At 43.1% G+C, this 25924-nt stretch overlaps 1 protein-coding gene across 1 annotated transcript in view; it reads right to left on the bottom strand.

Moving 5' to 3' along the window:
* lrrc9 (leucine rich repeat containing 9) overlaps positions 1–25924 on the bottom strand; it is a 125733-nt gene that overhangs the window by 50400 nt on the left and 49409 nt on the right. The window contains exons 11-14 of the mRNA XM_078233126.1: positions 20804–20936; positions 16434–16574; positions 11688–11812; positions 6329–6544 (exon numbers count right to left, since the gene is read on the bottom strand). Coding sequence (XP_078089252.1) covers positions 6329–6544; positions 11688–11812; positions 16434–16574; positions 20804–20936 — 615 coding nt within the window. The remainder of the gene's footprint in view (positions 1–6328; positions 6545–11687; positions 11813–16433; positions 16575–20803; positions 20937–25924) is intronic.

The following is a 25924-nucleotide window of genomic DNA, read 5'->3' as shown; positions in this document are numbered from 1 at the left end:
TGTTCCTCATCTAGCTCCGAATATCCCTTTTCAGCTGTTGTCAGCTGTTGCAAAGCCAAAGGGCTTTTCTGACCCATCCTCCATCAGATGAGAGCACGGTGCCCTGACGGCATGGGGCGAGGCATCACATGCCAGAATGAGCTTCCTGTTCTGGTCAAAGTGAACCAGCAGATTAGCTGATTGTAGCAGTGCTTTCACATCCTTGAAAGCTTTCTTATGCACTGGCCCCCACTTCCATTGAGTCTCTTTGTGAAGCAGCAGACACAGTGATGCCAACACTGTTGAAAGGTCTGGCAGAAACCTCCTGTAGTAATTTACCATGATGTGGAGATGCCGGCGTTGGACTGGGGTAAACACAGTAAGAAGTCTCACAACACCAGGTTAAAACCCAATAGGTTTATTTGGTAGCAAAAGCCACTAGCTTTCGGAGCGCTGCTCCTTCGTCAGGTAAGTGGGAGTTCTGTTCACAAACAGAGCATATAAAGACACAAACTCAATTTACAAAATAATGGTTGGAATGCGAGTCTTTACGGGTAATCAAGTCTTAAAGGTACAGATAGTGTGAGTGGAAAGAGCGTTAAGCACAGGTTAAAGAGATGTGTATTGTCTCCAGACAGGACAGTTAGTGAGATTTTGCAAGCCCAGGCAAGTCGTGAGGCTTACAGATAGTGTGACATGAACCCAAGATCCCGGTTGAGGCCGTCCTCATGTCTGCGGAACTTGGCTATCAGTCTCTGCTCAGCGACTCTGCTGTCATGTGTCATGTGTCATGAAGGCGGCCTGGGAGAACGCTTACCCGAAGATCAGAGGCCGAATGCCCGTGACCGCTGAAGTGTTCCCCAACAGTAAGAGAACACTCTTGCCTGGTGATTGTCGAGCGGTGTTCATTCATCCGTTGTTGTAGTGTCTGCATGGTCTCCCCAATGTACAATGCCTCGGGACATCCTTTCCTCCAGCGTATCAGGTAGACAACGTTGGCCGAGTTGCAAGAGTATGTACCGTGTACCTGGTGGATGGTGTTCTCACATGAGATGATGGCATCCGTGTCGATGATCCGGCATGTTTTGCAGAGGTTGCTGTGGCAGGGTTGTGTGGTGTTGTGGTCACTGTTCTCCTAAAGGCTGGGTAGTTTGCTGCGGACAATGGTCTGTTTGAGGTTGGGCGGTTGTTTGAAGGCAAGAAGTGGGGGTGTGGAGATGGCCTTGGCGAGATGTTCGTCTTCATCAATGACATGTTGAAGGCTCCGGAGAAGATGTCGTAGCTTCCCCGCTCAGGGGAAGTACTGGACGACAAAGGGTACTCTGTCCGCCGTGTCCCGTGTTTGTCTTCTGAGGAGGTTGGTGTGGTTTTTCGCTGTGGCGCGCCAGAACTCTCGATCGATGATTCGAGCGCCATATCCTATTCGTATAAGGGCATCTTTCAGCGTCTGGAGGTGTCTGTTGCGATCCTCCTCATCTGAGCAGATCCTGTGTATACGGAAGGCTTGTCCTTAGGGGATGACTTCTTTAACATGTTTAGGATGGAAGTTGGAGAAGTGGAGCATCGTGAGGTCATCTGTGGGCTTGCGGTACAGTGAAGTGCTGAGGTGACCGTCCTTGATGGAGATGCGTGTGTCCAAGAATGCAACCGATTCCAGAGATAGTCCATGGTGAGTCTGATGGTGGGGTGGAACTTGTTGATGTCATCATATAGTTGTTTCAGTGATTGCTCACCATGAGTCCAAAGGAAGAAAATGTCATCGATGTACCTAGTGTATAACATCGGTTGAAGACCTCTGCGGTGAAGAGGTCTTGTTCGAACCCGTGCATGAAGATGTTGGCATATTGAGGTGCGAATTTGGTCCCCATGGCTGTTCCGTGTATCTGGATGAAGAACTGGTTGTTGAAGGTGAAGACATTATGGTCCAGGATGAAGCGGATGGGTTGTAAAATTGCATCTGGAGACTGGCAGTTGTCGGCGTCGAGTACTGAGGCAGTTGCAGCAATGCCATCGTCGTGGGGCATGCTGGTGTCAAGTGCCGAGACATCCATTGTGACGAGGAGTGCTCCTGGTTCAACTGCTCCATGTGTGCTGAGTTTCTGTAGGAAGTCCATAGTGTCGCGACAAAAGCTGGGGGTTCTTTATACAATGGGTTTCAGGATGCCCTCGACATAGTCGGACAGGTTCTCGCACAGGGTCCCATTGCCCAATACGATGGGACGGTCGGGTGTGTTTGCCTTGTATATCTTCGGGAGGCAGTAGAGATCTCCAACGCGGGGAGAATGTGGGATGAGAGCACGGAGGGTGCTCTGAAGGTCCGGATCAAAGGTCTTGATCAGTCTGTTGAGTTGACGGGTGTGTTCTTTGGTCGGATCTGCGGGTAACTGTCTGTGGTGTTCCTCGTTGTTCAGTTGTTGGTACACTTCTTTGCAGTAATCCGTTCTGTTCAGTATGACTATGGCCCCTTCTTTGTCTGCTGGTTTGATGACAATGTTGCGGTTGGTCTTGAGAACGCTGATGGCGTTGCGTATTAATTTACCATGCCCAGAAATGACTTGAGCTCAGACAAACTTGTGTTTGGAGCTTCCTTGATAGCTCTGACTTTATCTTCCACAGGGAACAGACCTGCACTGTGATTTTGTGACCCAAATATTCCACACTCTTATGCTTGGAAGATAATCTTACTATGCTTCAGTCACAGTTCTGCCTCTGGAAATTTCTTTAACACTTGGTCCAGGCTGCTGAGTTGCTCCTCCTCAGTTTTCCCTATGATTAAGATGTCATCCAAGTAAACTGCTACATGAGGAACCCCCCTGCAACGGGTTGTCCATTGTCCTCTGAAAAGAAATCGCCAGACTGGAGGACACCCCGAAAACCAGATGGTTGTATTTGAACAAACCCTTGAGTGTTGATTGTGACATATTGTTTTGAGCCCTTCTCTAACAAAAGCTGCTGGTAGGCATGGCTCATGTCAAGTTTTAGAATATCTTGCCTCCTGCAAGGGTTGAAATCAGGTCTTCCACCCATAACAATGGGTAAGCATCCAGCTTGGAGGCCTGATTAATGGTAGGTTTGTAATCCCCAAAGTACCTTCACTTTTAAGAACAGGAAGGACTGGAGTTGCCCAACATGAAAAGTGAATGATACCAAGCTTCTGCTGCCACTCCAACTCCTCCTCCACTTTGCCTTTCATGGCGTGGGGTACTGTCCTGGGCTTTAAAAAGTGAGGAGTTGCCTGAGGATCTGCAAACAACTGTTGTGCCAGACAATGTACCCAGTTCATCTTTGTAAACCTCAGGATATTTCTGAATGACATCATCTGTCACTTGTGTGGTTTATTTCAATGGAATTGTAATGAGCCAGTCATGCCCTAGTAGACTAAGCACTTTCCTTTTTAAGCCATGCTCTTGCTTCTTGGCTATTGTATGCAATATTCACCTCTAATGCCCCAAGCAATGGTATAGCCTCTCCGGTGTGTGTCCGAAGTTGGATCCCTGTCTGAGTAAGGACAGGCGCCTGCTCAGAGCTCCAAGTTTTTCTATATGTCTCCTCTCTGATTACAGGTGCAGAGGCACCCGTGCCCAACTCCATCTTAATTTCCTTTCCATCGACTCCACTCTAGCACAGATAAGACTCCACACACAACTCATTCACATTGAACATTCTTCTTTCTGCTCTGTGCTTTCCAGGTGATGCGCAGCTGGCTGAGGCCTTTTTGAATTTGAATCTCCTTGCCCAGCCTTTGACTTGTTCTTAGGAACCCTGCAATTTTAGCCAAATTCCCTTTTTTATTGCAACGGTGACACTCAGCGTCCATGAATTTGCAATGATTTACATAGTGTGTCTCCCCACACCTGAAACTCTCCATTACTTTTGCCCTTTTATTTGTTGCCTCTTTTCTCACTTGATGCACTGCACCCACCTGTGCACTTCCACTGGCCTTTTGAATATCTTTTGCCTTGTTGGCAGACATTTTCATTCTCAGAGAAATTTTTTCAACTTTCTTGAATGTCAGTGTGGCTTCTCCTATCTACTATTTATTGTTTAGTGTTGCATCCTATTTTTCTAGCTATTTTATTTACTTTAGAATATAGTTAGCTTTTGCTTAGACTATTGTAATGCAAGTTTATGGGTGAAATTTTCCCAAAATAAATAACAGCGAGAAAACCGGAGCGATCCGCGCCAGTCTGTCAATGTGCTCCGGACTGTAATCGTCAGGGTCTCTAAACACACCAGTGAGTCTGGCCATTTCTCAAGGACGCCCCAATCTCACAATGCAATGGAAGACCCCCGTCCTCCTTCCTCCCATGGACATCGGGATCCAAAGTCCCATTGGCGGCATGTTCTCCAATGCTCACATGTATCGCCGGCATCGGAGCCCTTCCAATGGGTCCCCCTGCCTATCCCCAGATATGGCCCCCCCCCACCCCGCGCGGTCATGACCACCAACATGCTCCACTCCTGCACGACCCCCATGGCACAACTCCCCGGCATATCCAAGGTGTGTTTCTGAGATGGCAGTTTCATGATGGATGGCAGCCAGAGTTGCTGACTGTGGTGAATACACTAAACCCTTTAACATAATAAATGGTGTGAAGCAGGAGTGTGTCATGGCCCATGTACTCAGCATATTCTTGATGGAATATAAATTCAATTAATAACAGATGGCAATCTCTTTGACCAGAGATGGCTGAAATCCTCAATTAAAGTGTCAGAGATGATGATACGGGAATTGCTGTTTGCCAATGTCTATGGCCTTGTGTCATGCTGTGAGCATGGCCTGCAAAGGTTTGTGGACTGTTATCTCAAAAGCTGTTTTTTTAAAGTTTATTTATTAGTGTCACAAGTAGGCTTACATTAACACTGCAATTGAGTTACTGTGAAAATCCCCTAGTTGCCACACTCTGGCGCCTGTTCGGGTACACTGAGGGAGAATTTAACATGACCAATGCACCTAACCAGCACATCTTTCGGACTGTAGGATGAAATCAGAGCACCTAGAGGAAACTCACACAGACATGGGGAGAATGTGCAGACTCTACACAGACAGTGACCCAAACCTGGAATCGAACCCAGGTCCCTGGCGCTGTGAGGCAGCAGTGCTAACCACTGTGCCACCAACTCGTCAACTATGAGCTAATCATCAGCTTAAGGAAGACAGTGATACTCCACCAACCACCCAATTCTGATTATTTCCCATATACTATGACCATCAATGACAAAATCTTGAAGGTTGTAGATATGTTCACCTATCTCGGAAGCGCAATCTCCAGAAACATCTGCACTGACAGTGGGGTGGCAAATAAAATTGCCACAGCATGCACAGATTCACCCATTGACACAGGAAACAATAGAGAAAACAAGATACCTAACTTAAAACAAAACTTACTATGTACTAAACCATGGTAATACCTAGTCTCTTATATGCCTGTCAGATAGGGACTACCTACTTCTGATACATTATTTAGTTGGACAAGTTCCATGAGATGCATTTGGAACATCATGACCATCAAATGGGAGGGCAAGATACCAAAAACCAAGGTAAAAGAGCAGAAATGTGTGGAATTGAAGCATTCATCATCAGAGTCCAGTTCAGATGGAGTGGATCCGTAGAATGTATGATTCATGATAAAATCTCTAAGGGCAGTCACGTATTCATAACTAAAACTTGGACACCTCCTGTGAGGTAGGCCGAGATTAAGGGTCAAGAATTCCTTGAAGATGAACCTCAGGAAGTGTGACACGTCCGCCAAAGACTGGGAGAAAACTGCACAAGGAAGAATTATCTGAGGATCAATCTCTAGTAATGGTGTTGCCCCTTCAAACAGCAAATAATACAGGTAACAAAGGTAAAAGACAAGCTAGAAAGACTGGGCAGAACCAATAATCAGACAATTCATTCCTGTACGCATTGTGGAAAGCCACAAGAGTCTGCAATTGGGGATTCCCACAGCACATTAGCATGCAAACCAGATGACCAGAAATAGCCATCTTCAATAATGGAGGAAAACTGACAACCCAACTGTACTGTATATGTAGTCACTGCAACTAGAGGTTGATTTTGGTTCTTTTAAGGAACCAAATCATTATCATTGGATAAATTTCCTTAACATGGCACAGAATCTGCATGGATAATATATCTAATGTCATGATATTATCACCATGATAGCATCTTAAAGCTATTACATCTATCATGACTTGGTCTTACTCTTGCATTGGATTGAGAGTATTTCAATCTGAACAATGATCAGCATCCTGCAAGCCAATCTATGAGGTTATTATGGGAAACAAATGATCTTATCTATAACCTTTAACTTTTGTTTATATATACTTGATGGGAAAAACTCACTGTGATTTGACTCAATATTGAAGCTCCAGATACAGAAAGTATTGTCCTCTCATCCAGATTTAGGATTTTAGGCCTTTGCATCATAACAGGATCCATTTTTAAAACTTCTTCATCAAGTGCCTTGGCTCGCTGTGTGATTATTATTTCTGCTTTACTCTGCTTCCTTTGAGATGTTTTATTTTCAGAAAAAGCAGAATAAAATGATTGCAGATCATTCTAAATAAATTCAATTTGTAAAAAGAAATGATTAAACATTCATTTATAAACTTTGAAAAATGCTATCTCTATTTTCATTTGATTTTCCTAATTCCCTTCTTTATTTATCAAACTTATAAGCAGAATCTGTTATTCCACGAGCTACGGTGCAAGTGATGTGGTTACCTTTGCCCTTTGTGTTGGTAGAATGTTGTGCCAAGGGGGTATATTATTTCAGATATAACATTCCAATACACACTGTCTCAAGTCAAATATAATAAGAAACTTCAAAGGATGGGGGCTGATTTTGTTTTTTTTATTTCCCATCCATTCATTTGATAATAATAATTCATACTGGTAACTATTTTTTGAGAAAAGATTTGGGAATTTTTCTAAGACCTATGAATATTGTGAAATATCTATTTTGGTTTGAAGTATGAGAAACTACCTAGGTCAGGTATATTTACCAGTGCAATTTGTCATATATTTAATTCACTTGTTTCAACCATATCTCCATGTAACTGCAGTGGGAACAGAACTCTGTAGAGGCAGAAGTGCGCTCCTTGCAGAAATTGTGGGTAGAATTCTCCCAAAATAATTCTAAGCATCAAATTCACATGCTGGAGTAAACCTGCTGTTTTTTCCAGTGGGACTTTCAAAATGAACCTCCCACACTCTGCATCGCAGAGAGCCCTGCTGTGAATCTCAATAAAAAGCCGAGGACGGCCTATTCCCGCAGGAGAGGCCAGCAGCATAGCGCTGAGTGAGCCACTGCGCATGCACTGATCTGTCAGAGCTGATATCGGAGCATGCACAGTCGCCCTGCACTGCCGATCTCCCGATCACCGGCCAGCTAAATCACTGGCCAGCCCCGTGACCCCACATCATTGGCTGTGTGACCCCCTACCACTCCGATTTCTGGCTTCCCAGATGCGTCGGGGCCAGCCCCAACCACACCCCCCACCCCGCCGTGATCTCCCATCGTCCCAGTCCCTCCCCGATTGCTGTCCACCCTCCTTCTGTCACTAATCCTGACTGCAGAGTGGCAGCGGGACCCCCCACCCCCAGCCATTGCCCCCAGTGGTCCCCCCAATAGGTAACCCCCCTGCAATGCCCGATGCCCGGTGGGCAGTGCCAGCGGGCCAGGTTGGCACTGCTAAACTGGCAATGCCTGGGGATTACTCCCCCTTACCCCCGACCTCCTGGGGGGCTTCCATGTCCTCCTGTCACGCCAGTGGGGTCGGGCTGCCAGCTCCCCGTTAATGGGAAGCTGTTGTAAACCCCGCTGGAGTGAAACACTCCTGGCCAGTTGGGTGGGTGAGAGGGGGGGTGGGAGGTGGGGAGGAAGAGACCAACGAGCCCAAAGACTTCAGTCCCAGACCAGCTAACGAGATTCAAATGCTTATTGTAATATTTAAATCAGCTCTGTACCGATTTCCTGCATGGAGCTGAACGATGATGGAAACCCAGCGGCCAGAGACACGCGGAGGCCGTGGTGCCTAACAGGAAGCCCACTCCATGACCTCCACTTATGTCTCCTGGCCCGCTGTGCTGCTCTGGGAGAATCGCCCCCAATGACTTTGAAAAACAACTCCCAAGTACACAAACTCTTAAGTTTCAGAAAATGGTTTAAAGTATTGCTGAAGGTATTAAAATTGTTCTTCATCCATTGGTTTATTTTCCTTCTGCATAAAGCTATAGCTTCTGATATATACACTTTGAAGTTTAGCACGAAATGTTTCAGTTTTTATGTTTTTTTTCCAACCATCAGCGAACTATGAAGTATTCAGTGAGTATCTCAGGTTACTTCTACAGTCTTTTCCCCATCTGCAGGAATAGATTATTAACCAATATTCCAGTCACTTCTTGTGTAAGATAAAGATTTCAGATCACAGATGGGATTGGCCTATCTTCTTGTGCTGGGCATGAGAAATAAGCACTGGGTAAAAGGTTGAACTATACTATCATGGGGCTGGATTTTTCTTTCTGGGATATTAGAAAAGTGGAACTGTTTCCAGGTCTCGAATATCTTAAATTAAAAATAGATTCTGCAGCCAGACCACCATTGTGTTGGGGAAGGGAGTCCGTGTTCTGAGCAGCCTTTGGCTGCTCCAGCACCTGGGCAGGCAGGAGGACCTCTACAATAAGAACTCATATTTACATAGTGTTTTAACAAAACAAAATGTCCCAAGGCCTTTCACTGGAGCATTATGAAACAAAACATGACACTGAACCACATAAGGAGATATCAAATCACAGCACCAAAAATTTAGCCCAGGGTAGGTTTTAAGGAGCATCTTAAAAGAGAAAAAGAGGCAGAAAAGCATCGAGAGAGGTAAAGAGGTGTAGTGAGGGTGTTCCAGAGTTTAGGCCTGACAGGAATAATGGTTCCCCAGCACCACTGAGTGCCTGACCCCAGGTGACTAAACTGGTTTCCATCAGTGCTTGAAACTAGAGGTCAAATGAAAAATCCCAGTCAATCTTCTTTACTTAGACGCAACTAGTCCCTTAATTAACTAATCATAGACATAACTTGTGTGGGTGAGGTGGCCCTGTCAACCCCTTTCCTGCCTCAACAAGAATGGTCGTGGAGACAGGATAGAACCATGGAACTGACACGCCGGCCAACAAGTCTATTTTTCTGTCTTGGGCTAAAAATCCAGCCAATGGATTCAGCTGCCTAATTAACAACATGAAACAGTTACTCCACAAGCGGTTGACCACAACAACTAGATACTGAAATTGGCTCTGGAAATACAGATAACATTTATCCACTCAAAGAGAATAATTAGTTACGGAGTATGCTTCTCCCATTATCTCTTAAATCTATAGTAGTCCAAAAAGTTGTTGAAATTGGCATAACCTTGCAACATTTAAGTTTTTCATGATCAGTTTCTAGTTTTTTTTTGTTCCTGGAGTATAAGCTTTGTTGGCAAGTCCAGCACTTGTTGCCCATCTAAGACTGGAAGATTCACCAAGTTTGCACCAGGGGAAAAATCTCCAAGAAAAACCCCTCACTGTGAAAGTCAGTCCTGGGGTTAAAAGTTACCAGACTGGGGAAGGAAAAGAATGAGAGTAAACCTTCAAGAGCTAAAAATAGATTCTGCAGCCAGACCCCCATTGTGTTGGGGGAGGGAGTCCCTCTTCTGGGCAGCCTTTGGCTGCTCCAGCACCTGGGCAGGTGGAACTATATCCAGAAGCATTTTGCAATGAGCAGAATAGGAAAATAAGAAGGTAGAAAAATACATTTCACAATTTTAAGGGGTGGGGGAGGCAAAAAGATGAAGCAAACACTCCCTCAAAATGAATTAACCTTCAAAAAATAAGCAGACAATACCAAAACAGTGAACAAAGTTAACCATGAAGATTACAGGAGAATACAGACATCTCAGTGGATTGGTCAAATAGATGCCAGATGAAATGTAATGTGGACAAATTCAAGATGATACATTTTAGGAAGAAAAATAAGGGGAGCACATATGCAATATTGACAAGTGAATTTTAATTGCACTGGAGGAACAGAGAGATTTAAAGGACAAGATGCACAAATACCTAAAAGTGTAAGGCAAAATTGATATAGTTTTTTTAGAATCCCTAAAGTGCTGGAGGAGGCCATTTGGCCCATCGAGCCAGCACCGACAACAATCCCACCCAGGCCCTATCTCCATAACCTCATGTATTTACCCTGCTACTCCCCCTGACACTAAGGGGCAATTTAGTATGGCCAATCAACTTAACCTGCACATCTTTGGACTGTGGGAGGAAACTGGAGCACACCGAGGAAACCCACAGGCACTGGGAGAACATGTAAATGCCACACAGACAGTGACCCAAGGCTGGAATTGTACGCAGGTCCCTGGTGCTGTGAGGCAGTAGTGCTAACTACTATGCCACCGTGCCACTCAAATAAAAAAAATAAAAACTATGGGATCCCGAGTTTATAAGCAGAGGTATTGAGAACAAAAGCAAAGAGATAATGCCAAACATACATAAATAACTGATTAGGTCACAGTTAGAATATTATATCTGGGTTAGGTACCCTTCTTCAGAAAACATATCCAGGCCATAGAGAGGGTGCAGAAGAGATATTAGATTAAGATAATGGGACAATGGTAATGTCGCTGTACCAGTACTCCGAGAAGGCCAGCATAATGCTCTGGAGACAGGAGTTCAAATCCCACCATGGCAGCTGGTGGAATTTGAATTCAATAAATAAAACACCTTGAAGCTAGTTTCAGTAATGGTTAACGTTATACAAACCCACCGAATTTCAAGAAGGAAGGAAACCGTCACCCTTACCTGCTCTAGCCTACTTGTGACTCCAGATCCACAGTACTCTCACCTACCCTCTAGAATGGACCAGCAGGCCACTTACTTCAAGAACAATTAAGGATGAACAACAAATGTGGATCTTGCTAGCATCACCCACATCCCATGAAAGAATATAGGAAAAAAGGGCTTAATTATAAGAAGAGACAAGAGAAATTTTCATTCAGACAAAGGAGGTTAAAATGGGATCTGAGGGATGTTCAAAATGATGAGGGGATTGGAGAAAGTAATTAGGAAAAACGACTTCCACTGGGTGTATTCAGGTGCTGTTGTAATTCTCGAAAATCTCAGCAGGTCTGACAGCATCTGTGGAAAGAGAATAGAGCCAATGTTTCGAGTCTGGATGACCCTTCGTCCGAGCTCTGATGCTGTCAAACCTGCTGAGATTTTCCAGCATTTTCTGTTTTTGTTTCAGTTTCCAGCATCTGCGATATTTTGCTTTTATCTGTTGTAACTCTTGACCTGCCTAGGCTTAGAGTTGAAAGGGTCATGGAAGTATGAACTTTTCACCATCATCATATTTTTTACACATAATACTTAATGAGAAATAAAAAATCAGAGATATAAAATAGGCTTGCATACTTGTTATCGCCAATTTTATACATCGTATTATAAAATCTACCACCCCCTGTTTCTATTGCAAATTTTGATCTAGATCCCGACCCAAGATCTTGGAAATTGTGCAGTTTAATGGAAGAAAACGAACAACCATAAATGATTACATATATAATTTATACTGAAATGGATCAACAGTTAAATACAAATAATTCCTTTCAGCAATGCAAGATATTCCATAACTAAATGCATTACAGTTTGCTAAATTTATTATCCATACCTGTGTAATATATTCAAAGTCAATAAAATATTCCGGCACGACAAGATCATGGTCAAACACAAACCACTCATATTGACGTAGACTGCAATCACAGCTGCCATGTAGTTTAAGGGTACTTGAGAATCCTTGAAGTACATGAAATATAGGGAGTTAGAAAAAAATTAGACATGCACATTTTTTCATAGTCCTGCACTAAATATTTACAAACACATCGTAAATAAGCTGGTCAAAGGGCAACTCCCCAATACTGGTCATATCTGCATTACATGGAATGTGAGAAATATATGGGATGAGCTTATATATAAGCTGTCAAAAATTGACTATCTTTTAAAGGCCGGTAACAATTAATTGAGAATTACAGATCCTCTTGTTGCAGACATGGTGATCTGATAAGCAGCTACTTGGGATGAAAGATGGATGGCAACAATAAGAAAGACACCACAGGGCTGGAAAGTTTTCCAGGAGTGGGGAGGTGGAAGAGGAGACCGTTTCACAGAAAGTAATCAGTAATATCTACATAGAATCTTCAGGAAGCAACTGAGCAGCAGTATGTGAGATTCCTCTGTTTTTGCAAGCAGGCTTTTATAGTGCTTTAATCACTTTCTATTGGGGTGTCCGGATGCTAAACCTTGGATTCATCTTACTAAAATCTTGAATTTTCACAATAAAAATAAGGTTATTATAGAGCCATGCTTTTACTTTTTTTTTTGTTTTTCCCAGCCATGGAATCCCTCGAAGATGATTACTGTTTTTGAATAATATATTGGTGTGGTAGCGTGGCCCCTTTAATGGGTGATCATTCACGGGCTACGTGACCAGGCTGGAATCAATGGAGCACGAGCATGCACACCTGGGCTGATAGGGAGCAAGGCCAGGCATTTCTGGGGCTGGAAGACTTCAGTTGGAGTCAGGACGTTGTCGGGAGTAGATCTGTATAGTTGCGCTGTTAAACTCTTAGTCATGCATGGTTCTTCTCAGTCAATAAATCTTTTAGTTTGTTACTTGACACATCGAGTCATCTCGAATGACTACGCTGGTGATGCAGACAAACTGGATCAGTCATTGCGAACCCACAGTACAGAGTTAATGGGGGAGGAGTATGATCACTCGAAGCTCAAAGAATTAAAAATACAGACTTTGTTTTAAAGATGCTGCTATTTGAGAAAATTGAGCTATTCAGCCCCCAAGTCAAGAATTGGGGGCAATAAATTGAGAGACTGTGTTATTTCTTTGCGGCAAACAAAATAATGGCCAAGAAGTAGCAAGAGGTGATACTGCTCACAGTTTGCGGCCTACAGACTTACAATCTGGTGACACAAAAAACCTTTGGTCAGTTAGTCAATTTAATTAAGGATCATTATAGCCCCCAAACTTCCGATATCATGCAAAGGTACAAATTCCACCCTACTGTTAGGGAACCAGGAGAGATGGTCTCCAGCTTCGTGGCCAGACTTCAATGATTGGCTGAGCACTGCAAGTTTGGGCCTTCACTGGGAGACATGTTGAAGGATCGTCCAGTTTGTGGAATCAATAACTTAAATTAACGTAGATAAAGGGAATTACAATTAAACAAGGACAGAGTTAGGTAAAGTGGACTGAATGGATAGATTAGCAGGAAAGACAGTAATCAAGCAATGACAGACAATTAAGGAGGTAATTGGACACATTGATTGTAATTTTCCAAAAGTCCTTGGATTCTGGAGAAATACTGGAGGTTTGGAAAACTGACAATGTGAGACCCCTCTTCAAAAAGGGAGGGAGGCAAATAGTAGGTAACTACAGGTTGATTAGCTGAACATGTATTGTTGGAAAAATGTTGGAAACAAGTATTATAGAAGTAATAGCAGCACATTTGGAAAATCATAATCTAATCAAGCAGATTCAGCATGGCTCATGAAAAAGAAATCATGTCTAACTAATTTATTAGAGTTTTTCAAGGAGCTTTCAACCAGAGTTGACAGAGGGGAACCAGTAGATATGTTGTATCTGGACTTCCAGAAGGCTTTTGACAAGGTACCTCACAAAAGATTAAGTCATAAGAGCCCTTGATGTTGGAAGTAGTATATTAGCACGGATAGAGAATTGACTAATGGTCAGGAAACAGCGAGTAGGGATAAGGGGTTCTTTTTCAGGTTGGCAACCTGTAACTAGTGAGGTTCCACAGGCATCAGTGCTGTGATTGCAACCGTTTACAATATATTAATGACTTGGAGGAAGGAAGTGAGTGTAGTGTAGCCAGATTTACAGACAACAGAAAAGTAGGTGGAAAGCCAAGGTGCAAGAAGGATACAAACAGTTTACAAAGAGATATTGATAGGTTAAGTAAGTGGGCAAAAAGTTGGCAAATGGTTTAAAGTTTATTTATTAGTGTCACAAATAGGCTTACATTAACACTGCAATTAAGTTACTTTGAAAATCCCCTAGTCGCCACACTCCAGCACCTATTCAGGCACACCGAGGGAGAATTTAGCATGGCCAATGCACCTAACGGCTGTGAAGTTATTCATATTGGAAGGGAGAACAAAAGAACAGAGTATTATTTAAAATGGAGAAAAACTGCAGAAAGCTGCAACACAAAGGGACTTGGGGTACTTGTGCGCAAAACACAGAAAGCTAGCACACAAATGCAGCGGGTAATCAGGAAGGCTAATGGAATGTTGGCCCTTATTTCAAGGGGGTTGAAGCGTAAAAGTAGAAAAGTCTTGCTTCAACTGTACAAGGTACCGGTGAGACCAAATCTGCAGTACAGTGAGCAGTTTTGGTCCCCTTATTTAAGATATTATTTCATTGGAGGCAGTTCAGAGAAGGTTCACTAAGATGATCCCCACTATGGAGGGATTGTCTTCTGATGAAAGGTTACACAGAACAAAGAACATTACAGCACAGGAACAGGCCCTTCGGCCCTCCAAGCCTGCACTGACCATGCTGACCGACTTAACTAAAACCCGCTCCGCTTCCGGGGACCATATCCCTCTATTCCCATCTCATTCATATACTTGTCAAGACACCCCTTAAAGGTCACTACCGTATCCGCTTCCACTACCTCCCCCGGCAACGAGTTCCAGTCACCCACCACTCTCTGTGTAAAAAATCTGCCTCGTACATCTCTTTTAAAACTTGCCCCTCGCACCTTAAACCTATGCCCCCTAGTAATTGACTCTTCCACCCTGGGAAAAAGCTTCTAACTATCCACTCTGTCCATGCCTCTCATAGTCTTGTAGACTTCTATCAGGTCTCCCCTCAACCTCCGTCGCTCCAGTAAGAACAAACCAAGTTTCTCCAACCTCTCCTCATAGCTAATGCCCTCCGTACCAGGCAACATCCTGGTAAATCTTTTCTGTACCCTCTCCAAAGCCTCCACATCCTTCTGGTAGCGTGGCGACCAGAATTGAACACTATATTCCAAGTGCGGCCTCACTAAGGTTCTATAAAGTGTCAACATGACTTGCCAATTTTTAAACTCAATACCCCGGCCGATGAAAGCAAGCATGCCGTATGCCTTCTTGACTACCTTCTCCATTTGCATTGCCACTTTCAGTGACCTGTGTACCTGTACACCCAGTCCCAGGTGGGACTCATTGGAAATTAGAAGAATGAGAGGTGACCTCATTGAAACATATAGCACGTAACAAGTAACAAACTAAAATATTTATTGGCTGAGAAGAACTATGTACCACTAAGGGTGCAATAGCGAATCAGCTGTGCAGATTCAAAGCTTCCATGAAGCTGCAGGTTCATAGGCCATTGTCATTGGCAAGATTTTTACTATCCTACAATACTACACCTCATACCACCACTGGGGTCACACCTGCAGAATTACTAGTGAGTTGGCACCTGTGTACACTGTTTAAACAATGTTCCCAAATTTGCCTGGGAGGGTGGAGACTCGGCAATGCTCTCAGAAAGAGTATCATGACATTCGGACAGATCGTTCAATGTTGATAACCTTGTTTTGGCATGGAATTTTGGTGGCAGACTTGCTTGGGTGCCAGGAAGAGTTGTGAAGAAGTCTCATATGTGATAGAGGCAGAGGGCCGTCCAGTAAAAAAGCATGTTGACCACTTATGCAAGAGAGTAGAGCCAGCTCCAGGAGACAAACAAGTGGCCCCGCATCCAGTTCATATGTACCAGCCTCTGAACAAGAGATTTTGACACCCATGGTGGGGCCATGGCCACCTCTGGCTTTGGTGGCTGAGGCAGAGGAATGGGCTGGCAAGGGTTAGCTCCAGAGGTGGTTAGCATATTCGTTCCATCAGCGGATCCTTGGATGTCGACTGCTGAAGAACCCCTGACAGTGTTGCAACATTCCACAAGGATCCGGAAGTTTCTAGACTGGTTGACATTATAAACTGTTTTTCCCTGGTGTCCCTTCTGTAACATTGTTGTTTGCCCGTCTACGTGTTAACTGTTTTTCTTTTTGTTTAATCATGGGTAATCCAAGACGTTTGGATTACCCATGAAGAGGTGTGGTAGCATGGCCCCTTTAATGGGCAATCCTTCACAGGCCGTGCACTCAAACCTGAACCAATGGAGCACGAGTGCACGAACCTAGACCAATTGGGAGCAAAGGCATGCATTCCCAGTGCTGGAAGGCTTCAGTTGGAGTCAGGGCGTTGTCAGGAGTAGATCTGTATAGTTGGCTGTTAAACCTTTAGTTGTCATAGTTCTTCTCGGTCAATAAATCCTTTAGTTTGTTACTTGCTACATCATGTCACCTTGAATTACTAAAGTTATGCAGTTGGTTACCTGTATCATTTGCACATCTGGTGTCCACTTTTCGAGGTCTATAGACAGAATTTGCGTTTGGGTACTTTAATTGTTCGACAGTTTCTGAATCAATGACCTGAACACTACGACCAAGGAAGACTTTGGCAATAATGAGCTGACCTGAAAGCAAAGTCAAATAATTTGTTTCAATACTTTGTGAAATTGAATGCTTTAAATTCATTCACATTTGATATGCAAGATAGCATTAATGTGGAACATCAAAAATAATCAGCCTGGCACATCCCTTCAAGTTCGTCTAATAAACCATACATAGTTTGTATCGGCATAGATACCAAGCTATTGTGTAATGTCCTTAAGGAGATAAAGAATCACAGATAGAATGCAAAGAAATAAATCAATCCCCAGCCTCTGACAGAATATCAATCTAACTATTATTTATCTTATTCAAATCAATTACATTTCCCAGATCACATTTCTATCGTCTGAAAATGGGATGGCCATTGTATTCCACATATCCAAGGCAAACACACATGTTTATTTATTGAACATTCACCCAGTGTAAATATCCAGCACATTTACATATTTGTTTCCAACTCTTCTCCAACCTGTCTTGAATGCGTTGGCTCTTTGCTGGCACACTTTTCCAAAAGCAATTGCCTGTACTTTATTCAAGTGTCACATTTCACGTAGGATCTTTGACACAAAGCTATTTGCCTCTATGAGGAAACTGATGAACTGTTGACAAGCAGTGCAGTAATAACCTGTCATATCAATTTGTGTTGATGATGATGTCCCCAAAGCAGATTTGAAGGGAACAGAGGCACAAAGCTATTTGAACATTGCTGAGCCAGATATTCAGCCAATATCCCTCCCTCCAGCTGCACCTTCAAAAGGGGCCATTGATAAATACAAATACATAGACCACCTGCTCTCCTAAATCCAAGAGTGTTGGGGTCAATTTTAGGGCTCTTACTGCCAAACCAGAATTTAGTTAGCACAGTGCACAGCTGGAATAAAACCAGAGACTTGCCTAAGCAGCACAGGGATCAAAGGAACAGAAATAGGTCATTCAGACTCTTGTACCTGCTCTGCAGTATAATTAGTCCACAGTTGATCTGCACCCCAACTTAATTTTCCCACTTTTGTTTCAAATTCTTTGATAACCTTATCTAACAAAAATATATCTTGAAAACTCAAATTATCCCAACATTCCTAGCCTTTATAGGGCAACGGTGCCAGATTTCCACTCTCCTTTATGTAAAAAGCTGTCTTATGATTTTACTGCTGAATGGCTTAGCTCTAGTTTGAAGATTGTGATCTTTTGTCTTTAATTCCTCACCAGAGTAAATAGTTTCTATGCATCTACCCTGTACAATCCCTTTAACATTTGGAACATCTCAGTCAGATCCATCTCTTACACTCAAGAAAATAGAAGTCAGGTTTTACAAAATGTCCTCATAATTTGACCCGCTAATTCTAGAAATCATACAGACAAATTAAACGCTCAAAGATCAACATAGGAACTTAGTAGTACAAGAACTTCAGTATTGCTGAAAAAAGACATGCTGTTGAAGCTTTTCATCTTGCACTCATCAGGACAGAATTGCAAGTATATGAAATCTCAAACGGAACAACAATTTATACTGTACGAGAAGAGGGTGCTGATTAATTGGCAAGTTGATGCTAATTGGTAGAGGCATTATGATGGAAAATTCCTCAGGGAACAGTTAACTGCCAAGTTTTTATTTAAATTCAAACCAGACAAGACCACTCCAATTAGTCAAGGCAATGCCATGGGGAATGAACCAGGGCATGAACTTAGAGTGGATGATTTGACAATTTGATTCCAACAATTAGAGGATCGAATTATGAGGACAAAGGGCAGGATTTTCTATTTGGCTGTTTTTCATCTTAAAATTCTAAATAAAGGATACAGGATTAGAGATGATGATGTGCGTTGCACCAATTCAGAAATGCAAAGTAATGCGTCAGAGCAGTAAGCAATGCCATATTTGTTCAGGTACATTCAGTAGATGCATGTATCCTTTAAATATTATAATCACACTGAATCATTGTCTTTCCTGAAATGGTGCATATGAAATGAACAAAGGACAATAAAAGTACAGCACAGGAACAGGCCCTTTGGCCCTCCACCTGTGCCGATCATGATGCCCTAACTGAAAAAAAAACCTTCTGCCCTTACTCGGTCCATATTCCTCCCTATTCAGTTACCCATCCAAATGCCTCTTAAATGTTGCTAATGTGTCTGCTTCCACCACCTCCTCTGGCAGCACATTCCAGGCACCCGCCACTCTGCGTGAAAAACTTTCCCTGCACATCCCCCTTAAACATTCCTCCTCTCACCTTGAACCTGTGCCCCCTTGTAATTGACACTTCCACCCTTGGAAAAAGCCTCTTATTATCTATCCTGTCCAGGCCTCTCATAATTTTGTAGACCCCTATCAGGTCTCTCCTCAGCACTCTGGCGTCCCTCTGCCTGCTCTTACTCTGCGCTATGTTTATCTCAGTCTGATGCCATCTTTTTAACCTGTCCAGTACATCATAGTAGAAATAGTCAGGAAGTAGCTTTCAAAAGTGGTATTAAATGGGCTCCTCATCTCCATTAAAGTGATTCACTGGTTAGTCATCCAGTGTTGCCAGGATGTGTTTGAGTAAAGTTGCTGGTTGTTTCGGATGCTGTTTGGGTGTTAATACTTTGGATTTTGTGGAATGTTACAACTTTTTCATTGTTTTTTTCTTGTTCAGAGTAGCTAAACTTGGATTTGCTACTGGTCTTATCCTTGATTCTCCTAAATGTGGGAGAGGAACAGCAGCAATGGCAAGGAAGGCAGTGAAGATCGACATAGGTTACAAGAGGAGGGCAGGAAACCTTGCAACATGCATGTCATCAACAATTGATCAGCAGAGCTGAACCTCACAGAAGAATAATGTTCAATGCAACCACTTTTCTACAGGGAGAAAGTCACATACTGTGCCACCTATTGCAGCAAGAATTGGAACCCAACGCCAGCATGCCTGTGGCAATGGAAGTCATGATGTGGAGATGCCGGCGTTGGACTGGGGTAAGCACAGTAAGAAGTCTCACAACACCAGGTTAAAGTCCAACAGGTTTATTTGGTAGCAAATACCATAAGCTTTCGGAGCAATGCTCCTTCATCAGATGGAGTGGTCTCTGTTCTCAAACAGGGCACAGACACAGAAATCAAATTACAGAATACTGAAGTTACCATGGCTTTAAATGTTTATGCCTCTGTTCCCTTCAAATCTGCTTTGGGGACATCATCATCAACAAAAATTGATATGACAGGTTATTACTGCACTGCTTGTCAACAGTTCATCAGTTTCCTCATAGAGGCAAATAGTCGTGAAGAATGAGCACTGGGATTTGTTAGATCGCTAAATTTCTGCAGGCACAGGGCATCATCAAGTAGGTCTGCTAGTGCACAATTATAAAGCAGCTTTGTTTATGAAAAGGAAGTAACTCCATTTGCTCAATATTTATGATCACAGGTCATACGCAAGCCAGGATGGTGTGAGACATGGAGGGGAATCTGCAGCTGGTGCTGTTCTGATGAACCTGCTGCTGTCCTTTTAGATGATAGAAGTCATGGAATTGGAGAGTGCAATTGCAAGAGGTTTGGTGAGTTGCCTCAATGTGTCTTGTATAAGGTACACATTGCCGCCGCTTTGCAGCAGTGGTAACGGGTGTGATTGGAGTCCCAGTCAAGTGGGTTGCTTTGTCCTGGAGGGTGTCACAGTCATCCAGGAAGTGAAGAGTATTCCATAATACATCCTGATTTGCATTTTGCAGATAGTGGACAGACTTTGGAGAGACAGGAAATGAGTTACTCCCCTCAGAATTTCTGGTCTGCGACCTGCTCTTTTAGCCACAGTATTTAAATGGCAGATCTAGTTCAGTATTTGGTCAATGGTAACCCCCAGGATGTTGATACTGGGGGTTTGGTTTGACATAATTGCAGCTATACATCAGTAAAGGTTCTCATTGAGCAAACTGATGGTATCCTAAACCAACAATTCCTCTGTCTGCAGATGTCCTTCAGTGCAGTTCAGAAAGAGTTTCATGGTTCATAATTGAGTGTTGGATGCTTCATAATGTAGCTATTTGAACGGGATTATCTTGGAAAGGAGGAGGAGATGCAAATCCAATGGTCTGAATGACCTCCTATTGTATTGTTTTGTTTTATGATTCTTTGTATTTTTACTTTTGGTAGACTCCATCATAATTTATTATACTTTACTGCCTTATTATTCAAAAATATGAGTTATGACAACTCCATTCTAATGAAATAGTACAACCATAACCAGAGCAAAAAAAATCAAGGAGTTAATGCGAAAATTTCTCTTACCATATCTGAAAGGTACAGGATCAACATAATTTCCATTCTGGGCTTTAGCTTGTCGCTGCAGGTATCCAATTCTGGGTTGTTCGCATAAGCTCATACTATTACAGAGAGGGACTGCCTCATCACGACCTAGATACTGTGAAGATGAACAAAAATATCTGGATCAGTTACATTTGTTGTGTGTAACACTCATAGTTCATGCTTAGTATTAATAGTGGACTATTCTTTATCAGGTTGCTAACTGTATAAAATCTGATTTGTAGACATTTGAAGGAAGCAGGTGAAATGTTAACTACTAAAAAATTAATGTGATGTCACTTTTACATTCTATTCAAAAACAACCAACTGCTTTAATAGTATGTTATATTTTCCTGATTGCTGATTTCCTGATGCTTTAGCATCTCACATCATTGTTTCACTTTTCAAGAAGGGTGATAAATCAATTTGTGGGAATGAAGAGAGAGATAGTCTTTCTGTCCAATGTGGGGGAAATTCTCGCACAAATCTTCCTGAACTGCCTCCCTACACATCAGTGATGATATACCTTTGGAGATCCAATGTGGTTTCCGGCCTTCCTAGCGAACTTTAGAAATGATATTTGTTGCTTAAATCCAAAAAAAGTGCAAGGAACAATGTAAAGAGCGCCATATAGCCTTTATAGATTTGTCAACGCCATCAACTGTGAAGTTCTTTAAAAAATAAGCCTCCAGAAACTTGGATGTCCAGCAAAATTTGTTGCTATCCTGCATATCCTATATCATAGTATAACAGCAAACGTCCTTTGTAACGGATTGGAGATGAACCCTTTCATATCCAGATGGGCGTGAAGTATGGCTGCATTTTTCCCTTCACCATTTACCTCAGCCTAGTCATGGAATTCATATATAACCAACTTCCACACTGGGTCATGGTTGAACTTTGGCAAAACAAAAAGCTTTCCAACCTCAACAGGCTTCGAGCCAAGAATAAGGTGACCATCCAGTATATCCTGAACTAGGCAGAACTAGAAGAGGTTCTGCTGAGGGTGAATGAGCAGCTTGGGCTAAATTAAAAGAGTTAAGAAACTCTCTGGATTCATAGCTGAGCCATAAGCAAATTAGCATTAATTAGGATAAATCAGATTAGAACATTAAATTTGTGATGGAAAGATCGGCATGGGAGAATATTGATTCACAGAGCACTGACAGCAGTAATGGGAAAAGTTGGAGCTGTACTGTTGGGAAAATCTTCATTTGAACCATATTGGGACAAATGTTCTGACAATTTGTATAACTAGGGGTAGAGAGGGTTTTAAACTAAATAGTGGGGCAAGAGATCGAGTTTGTGATAAATTAACTAGAGAAGGCAAGGAAAAAGGGCAGAAAGGGGCAGAGTGTACAAAACTAAATATATAAGGCTAGGGGTTACAAAATAGTAAAAAGATAGAACTAAAAGCTCTATATCTGAATGCATGTAGCATTCATAACAAAACAGATGAATTGATAGCACAAAAAGGAATAAATTTGTATGATCTGATAGCGCTTACAGAGACATGGCTTCTCGATGACCAAGGTAGGGACCTGAATATTCAAGCATACTTGACATTGGAAAGGACATGAAAGTAGGTAAATGTGGAGGAGTTGCGCGGTTAATTAAGGATGACATTGGAACAATAGAGAGAGGTGACCTTAGTTCTGGAGGTCAACATGTAGAATCCGTTTGAGTAAATATGAGAAACAGAAGCCACTTGTGGGAGTGGCTTATAGACTCTTTAACAGTAACCGCACTATAGGATGGGATATACAGGAAGGGAGGTGATGGCCTAGTGGTATTATCGCTAGACTATTAATCCAGAAACTCAGCTAATGTTCTGGGGTTCCGGGCTCAAATTCCATCAAGGCAGATGGTGGGATTTGAATTTAATAAAAAATGTCTGGAATTTCAGAATCTACTGATGACCATGAAACCATTGTTGATTGTTGGGTAAACACATCTGGTTCACTTTTAAGGGAAGGAAATCAGCAGTCCTTATCTGGTCTGGCCAACATGTGACTCCAGAGCCACCGAAATGTGGTTGACTCTCAACTGCCCTCCAAGGGCAACTAGGGATGGGCAATAAATGCTGGCCAGCCAGCGACGCCCATGTCCCACGAATGAATAAAAAAAATAATGGGGACTGGTGAGAAAAGGTAAAGTGATAATCATGGGTGATTTTCATCTACATGTACATTGGACAACTCATCTTGGCAAAAGTAGTCTCAATGATAAGATGACAGTGTTTTCAAGACAATTTCTTAGAGCAGTACATTTTAGCATGAAGCAGAGAGTAGGGTATACTAGATCTAGTAATGTACAATGAGACATGATTAATTAAAGTCGCCCATAGGTAGCAGTGATCATACCTGATTGAATTTCACATTCCACTTGAGGGAGAGACTAGTGTTTTAAACTTAAAAATAAGAGCAATTATGAGGGCATTGGGACAGAGCTGGCTAAAATGAACTGGGAATTAGGACACTTAAGTTGATATTTCATAATACTGAGAAAAGATACATTCCAGTGAGAAAGGCAGATTGTGAAGGAAGGACATGTGGCTAACTAAAGAAGTTAAAAATAGTATCAAATAGAAAAAAAAACATATAATTCCACAAAGATTGGGCAGAATATAAACAACAAAGAATGACTAAAAGATTAATGAGGGAGAAATTAGAGTACAAGAGAGACAGCTAGCTTGAAATATAAAAACAGACAGTAAGAATTTTGCATCTGTTTGAACTGAAGAGAATTCAAATAACAGAAATAATAATGAATCAGGAGGTGAAAGGGAGGAAGGGACTTAAAAGGCTACTAAAAAAACTATTAAGATGAAAAGTTAACAAGTCCCCAGGTCCTGATGGACTTCATCCTAGGATCTTAAACAAAGTGGCTGCTGAGATAGTTTAAATTCCCAAAATTTAGATTGGAAACAAGCAATTGTGACTCCCTCTATTCAAGAAAGGAAAGAGACAGAAAGCAGAAAACAACTTGGCCAGTTAGCTTAATATCTGTTGTAGGGAAACCTATTATTAAAAAGGTTATAATGGGACACTTAGAAAATCTCAATTCAATCAAGCAGAGTCAATGTTGGTTTGATGCTCAGTATGTAGACCATACATCCCAAAGACTGTCAGATCATATCAAATTGCATGTCCCTTCAGCTGTTTGCAATGGGCAAAGTACTGACGATATCCAACCAACCTGTGTTCGCAATACTCAAAACACATTGTCCAACATTAGATGTGATTCTGTGATTGGACAACATTTGCTAAACAATCCTGAATGCGCTAAAGATGACACTGACAACCAATTAAAGGTCATCAGTCGGGCTCACAGTGTGGTTCCCTGAAGTGTGCCAGACGCTACATATATTAATACACAGGGCCCTGTCCTTTGCAGACAGATAGAACATATACTCGTAAATAAGTTACAACCATTCCCTGGTTCATTCCTCAGGGCAATGCCTTCATAAATTAGAGTTGGGGTGGTGGTGGGAGCCGGTGATGGGAGCCATGTGGTCAGTGGGGAGAATTAATTGAGGGGACGTTGGGTGGTTGGTCAGGTGGTCAGTGGGGGGAGCGGGTGGGATCAGAGTCGGTAGGGAGGTTTGGCCAGGTGGTGGTCAATGTGGGGGGATGGTGTTAAATGGTCAGTCAGAGGGTGGCTATTGGGGGAAGGGTCAAGTGATCAGGGGAAGTTGGGGTGTCAGTACTACAGTTATCCAGAACTTATAAGTGGTGTTAATTCTTCTAACATTTTCTGACCTTTTGGCTAAGATCAAGCTTTATATCAAGCCCAAGTTGGGATGCAATGCCTCATCTTGTCAGCTTGTTTGTCTCTCTTCTGGGGATCATGAATTGGGTTTGATCGGATTTTAATTTGGTTTTTGGAGTAAGCAAAATGGATTCGAGTCTGCCTGGTCCAATCTGAGCATTGGCTTTGTAACTTTAAGAATGGTGTAAAATAATTTGGGGTAATTGTTATTGCAAGATAGTTGGAATCATCCAAAGTTTGTGATATAAATCATGCTTGAATGTTCTTGTTTGCAAGACAATTACTCAACAGAAGTTTGGACATTCCAGGTAATTACTGAGCAAATCTATCCCTGGGAGGAGCGAGGGGGTTTTCCACTCCATTAAAGCGGCCAGTTTATTTTTCTAGTTTTGGCTGGCACAGATAGGATGGCCGAATGGCCTTTTTCTGCACTGTAACTGTTCAATGGTTCTATGGCATCTTTGGAGTATGCCCAGTTCTGACACTCTGAAGCATGGAAGCTACAGACCATTACTTCACTCCTCCTTCCCACCCACCACATTCCCATAAGAAAGATTATGGGGGCGATTCTCCCAAAAAAGTTCTAAGTGCTGAATTCACGGGAAAACAGGTACGGTGTAAATCACAATTGTTTTTTCAGTGGGAGTTCACACTTGAATCTCCCACACTCTGCAATGCAGACGTCACAATCACGAATATCATTAAAAGCTCTGGGGGCGGGGCCTATTCACACCATGTGCAGTGGCCCCGAACTGTCAGCCTCCAGTTTGCTGGCCAGCTCGATCGCTGTCCAGCTCGGTACCCTCGCAGCGCTGCCCCTCCAGGCCCCCCACGGCCTGATCGTGGCCCACGACCATTCCCGGACCAGCCCCAACCCCCCCGTCCCAGAGCGCCCCAACCTACGCTGCCACCCCTCCCGCCAACAGTGACAAGCCCCACCCCGGTAAGCTGACCACCCCCCCGGCAGCTCCCACAACCACCCCCCCGCAGACCCCCCCGCCCAAGGCCATCCTGATTGCTGTCTCCCTCCAGCCCCAACTGAACTCCAATGCAGAGTGGCAGCAGGACTCCCGACCCCCACCGATCATCCCTAAGCCCCGCCCCAGCTGGCTGCCCCTAGGCCTCGCCCCCTTGGCACTGCCCAACGCCTGGTAGGCAGTGCCGAGGTGCCCCCTGGGCATGGGCACTTTGCCCCTTGGGCAGTGCCAGGGTCACAGGCTGGCACTGCCAGGATGCCCATGCCTAGGGGGCACCACCACCCCACTGTCCGGCCCTCTGGGGTCCCCGATTGCCCCTCCCATCACTCCAGTGGGGTCTCCTGCTAATTCCCCGAAA

Source organism: Mustelus asterias, chromosome 18 (genome assembly GCF_964213995.1).
Source record: "Mustelus asterias chromosome 18, sMusAst1.hap1.1, whole genome shotgun sequence".
Taxonomy (NCBI): domain Eukaryota; kingdom Metazoa; phylum Chordata; class Chondrichthyes; order Carcharhiniformes; family Triakidae; genus Mustelus; species Mustelus asterias.
This window is presented reverse-complemented; position numbering and strand designations above follow the sequence as displayed.